Raw genomic sequence first — 3,933 nt, forward strand, 5'->3', positions numbered from 1 at the left:
CATGATTTGGTCATTCATTCACACAGATTCATATGCATTTGTAATCAAATCTTTTTTGATTAAAAAGAAGATAATTGGGATAAATCTCATCCTTGGTGTTTTAGAGACCCAGAAAGCATTGAAAGGTGAATAACGTCATTATCCAACGCCCATGGTCAAATTCTTGGCGATCTGAATGATCTACAGAAGATAATAATTTTATATTTTTATTGCCAGTTAATATAGTAGATACAAAACAACTTGCACATTGTTCCAAGATACACTCAATCTAACTATTCAAAACATTCTATGTGGACATACTATATTTGAGGACAATCATTTGTATGTTATTAATATTTTTAAAAAGTTTTATAATTATATCATGAACAGAATCAAATCATAAACAGTAGAGTTCCTTAGTGGTACTTAATTACCTTCTGGATTAACTATCTGTTTTTGAGGAATATTACTTACATGATGAGAGCTGGTCATCCAGAATGAAAGCCTCATCCTTCCCAAGCCATGCTGGAAAAACATGGTTGCATCGTTTTCAATACTGCTCTCTTTTTTTTTTTCGTTTATTATTTGGCACTCAATTTTCTTGCCACTGTAACTTTGTTTCATGCTATGATTAAATCACCATTTTATTATATTAATTAAACCAGAATATTTATTACTTTTAGGTGCAATGACTCTATTGATGAGTGTCATTTTAGTAAGATTTTAGAGAGAATCTTATACTCTTTTGAAGCAGTCTAGTTTAATTAACAATACAGAAAGAACAAAAGTATCCACTCAAGTAATTTCCTTTAAAGATTTCAAGGTTGGGTAAATATTGTCTCTGGTGGCTCAGTGGTAAAGAATTTGCCTGCCAGTGCAGGAGATGTGGGTTCATTCCCTAGGTTGGGAAGATCCTCTGGAGAGGGAAATGGCAACCCTCTCCAATATTCTTGCCTGGAAAATCCCACGGACAGAGGAGTCTGGCGGGCTACAGTCCCTAGGCTGCTAAAGGTTCAGACATGACTGAGCAACTAAACAACAACAACAGATAGTATCTAGTCTGATTATGTCTGTCATTGCGTGCATACTTGCTAAGGCTCTTCAGTCATGTCTGACTCCTTGTGACCCTACCCTATAGACTGTAGTCCACCAGACTTCCCTGTCCGTGGGATCCTCCAGGCAAGAATACTGGAGTGTATTGCCATTCCCTCCTCCAGGGAGTCTTCCTGACCCAAGGATTGAACTGGCATCTCTTATGTCTCCTGCATTGGCAGGCAGGTTCTTTACCACAAGTGCCATCTGGGAAGCCCCATGTCTGTCATTATTAGATTACAATTCTGAGACTGATATTTTCATTTGTTCATCCTACTTTTTACCAAGAATTATTGGATACACTTTATATAACTGAGGTTGTAAAAGGTACAGTGATATAACAGCTCCTGCCTCAGAGATTTGCAAGCATAGTAGGGCTGATTAACATCATAGTCCAATTAAAATTGACATTCAAATAGTGATTTATATCCTTCAAACCATGGACTTCTGTGATCCTCACACCTGTGACAGTGGTGGGACAGGTATTATTATTCCTAATATGTAGATGTAGAAGCTGAGCTTCAAACCTTCTCAAATTTACTCTGATGATCAGTATCTTTGCTGGGATAAGAACCTAATATTCCTGGGCTTCCACTCTGCTAAATGGACAATGATGAGTACAGAATGATCTATCATAAATTGATTTCTGAGAAGAGGACTTTCTAGCTGGAAAGAGCAAAGACAGCTTCTTTGAGAGGAATGATGGATTTCCAAATGCACTCTAAATTCTAAGGGCAGTCTCGAATGTAGGATGACCTCACATTGATTGTGAGAAGATTCTCCTGCTGAAGAGTTTCCCCAGGGCAGCCTTCATGTCCCGATTCCTCAGACTATAGATGAAAGGATTTAACATTGGGGTCACCGCCATGTACATCACAGTTATCACAGCGTCCTTTAGGCTATAACTAGTCAGAGGGCGGAAATACATGCCCATGACTGTCCCATAATACAGAGAAACAACTGTGAGGTGGGAACCACAGGTGGATAAGGCTTTGAGCACACCTTTAGTAGAGGGAACCAGTAAGACTGTGGAAAAGACCCTAACATAGGAGATGAAAATGCACAGTAATGGCACAGAGAAAATACCAACTCCCAGGTACATCATCTTCACGTTAAAGTGGATGTCAGAACAGGACAGCTTGAGCAAAGGGGTAATGTCACAGTAGAAGTTGGCCACTTCCTGGTTTCCACAGAAGGACAGGCTAGCTGTGAGCACAGTGTGGGGGATGGCATTGGCGTTTCCAACCACCCAAGACCCGATGACTAGCAGGACACAGGTCCATGGGCTCATAATTGTTGTGTAATGAAGTGGGCGGGTGATGGCCACAGCTCGATCATAGGCCATAGCAGCCAGGATGTAACTATCTGTGTTACCCAAGGCAATCATGAAATACATCTGTGTTAGGCATCCTCCAAAGGAGATGGCTTTGGTGCCCAGGAGGTGGTTGGCCAGCATCTTAGGGATGGTTACAGAGGAGAAGAAGATGTCAACAAAGGAGAGGTTGGCAAGGAGAAAATACATGGGGTTGTGGAGGCGAATGTCAGAGCGAATGGCCAAGATGATGAGCAGGTTTCCAATCAATGTGATGGGGTAAATGAACAGAAAAAGTAAGAAGAAGAAGTCTTCCTGTTTTTGCTGGCCAGTAACTCCCAGGAGGATGAAATTGAAGGTAGAGGACTGGTTGTCTTCTCTCATGGATCCTTCAGCAGGAAAGGGGAGAGGAATCCAGAATTATTAGTGTGGTGACTGTGTGTAATGATCTTTCTTATCCACCGTTTTTGACTCACATGACCAACCATCTCTACAACTTAGTTAACTAAATCTGGAGATAACCAATATTTTGGGGGAAATATCTTTATTGATTAGTAGGACTAATCAAGAATTACCCCTGGACAGTCATGAATAAAAACTGAACAGTCTGTGAATCAGAGGTGCCCATCCTCCTCCACCCCAGAACCGTCGTCACCCAACATCTAGGATTTAATCAGTTAATAAATACTGATTTTTACATTGCATGTGCTACTTTGTTAGACATGTGGAAAAATTGCAAAATGTATAAGAATTTCATCCATGTATTCAATATAAAAGACTGACTTAGATGCTAAGGTGCCATCGCAGATCACAGAGAGAGATGATTTCTGCTGAAATCTTGAAGGGAGAAGTAAAAGAACCATATGTCCCCAGGAGAGGAGCCAGGAGATGCATCAGCATGAACGCTATGAACAGAGACCCTGAGTCAGAGTTCCAGGAAATGCTGGGCTGCTGAAATCCATTTTCCTGGAAAGTGTTTATGTTCTAAGATACTTGTCTCATGAGTGTGAAGATGCTGAAGGTAGTTTTTCAGAAGAAGCCAAATTCTTCCCTGTGGCATCAAGGGTAGTAGTTCAGGTGAAAGAAATGCCCTCTTAAGTGCTTTGATCTATTGTTGCTTTGTCAGAGAAATAACTTATTTTTCTTAAGGGGTCTGTTAACATGCACTGTTGAATATGGGAGTGCAAGGTTTGTAGCTTCTCTCTGAGGCAACAGGCTTTTGTGAGTTCATTTGCATGCATGCATGTGTACGCACACAGAGTATTATTTCTGGAAGTAGCTGAGGAATGGCATAACCAATCCAAAACTATCCCTTCCTCACCCAGTTTTCATGGATAAGGGCCCAAGCATAACCATTGTCAGAAGGGGAGTGTCTCTCTCCCTCTCTCCTCTCTGTCCCTCCTCTTTCCTCTCTCCTCCCTTCTCTTTTTCTGTTTATTCGATCAGGAGACCTTGGGTTCTGAATTCAGGCCAAGGTTTGGGTCCTTGTTTTGTCTCTACATCTGTGAAGACAATTCAATTCACCCATCTTTTTCATTTAGTAAAATGAC

General features: G+C 40.9%; 1 protein-coding gene across 1 annotated transcript; it reads right to left on the reverse strand.

The window, feature by feature from the left end:
* Window positions 1-1,828: 1,828 nt before the first annotated feature.
* Window positions 1,829-2,767, reverse strand: LOC122693400 (olfactory receptor 1A1). Its single transcript, XM_043900901.1, has one exon. It carries the CDS (start codon window positions 2,765-2,767, stop codon window positions 1,829-1,831), a length of 939 nt encoding a protein of 312 aa, XP_043756836.1.
* Between the last annotated feature and the right edge of the window lie 1,166 nt (window positions 2,768-3,933).

The sequence above is a fragment of the Cervus elaphus genome, chromosome 5 (assembly GCF_910594005.1).
Source record: "Cervus elaphus chromosome 5, mCerEla1.1, whole genome shotgun sequence".
In the NCBI taxonomy this organism is placed as follows: Eukaryota; Metazoa; Chordata; class Mammalia; order Artiodactyla; family Cervidae; genus Cervus; species Cervus elaphus.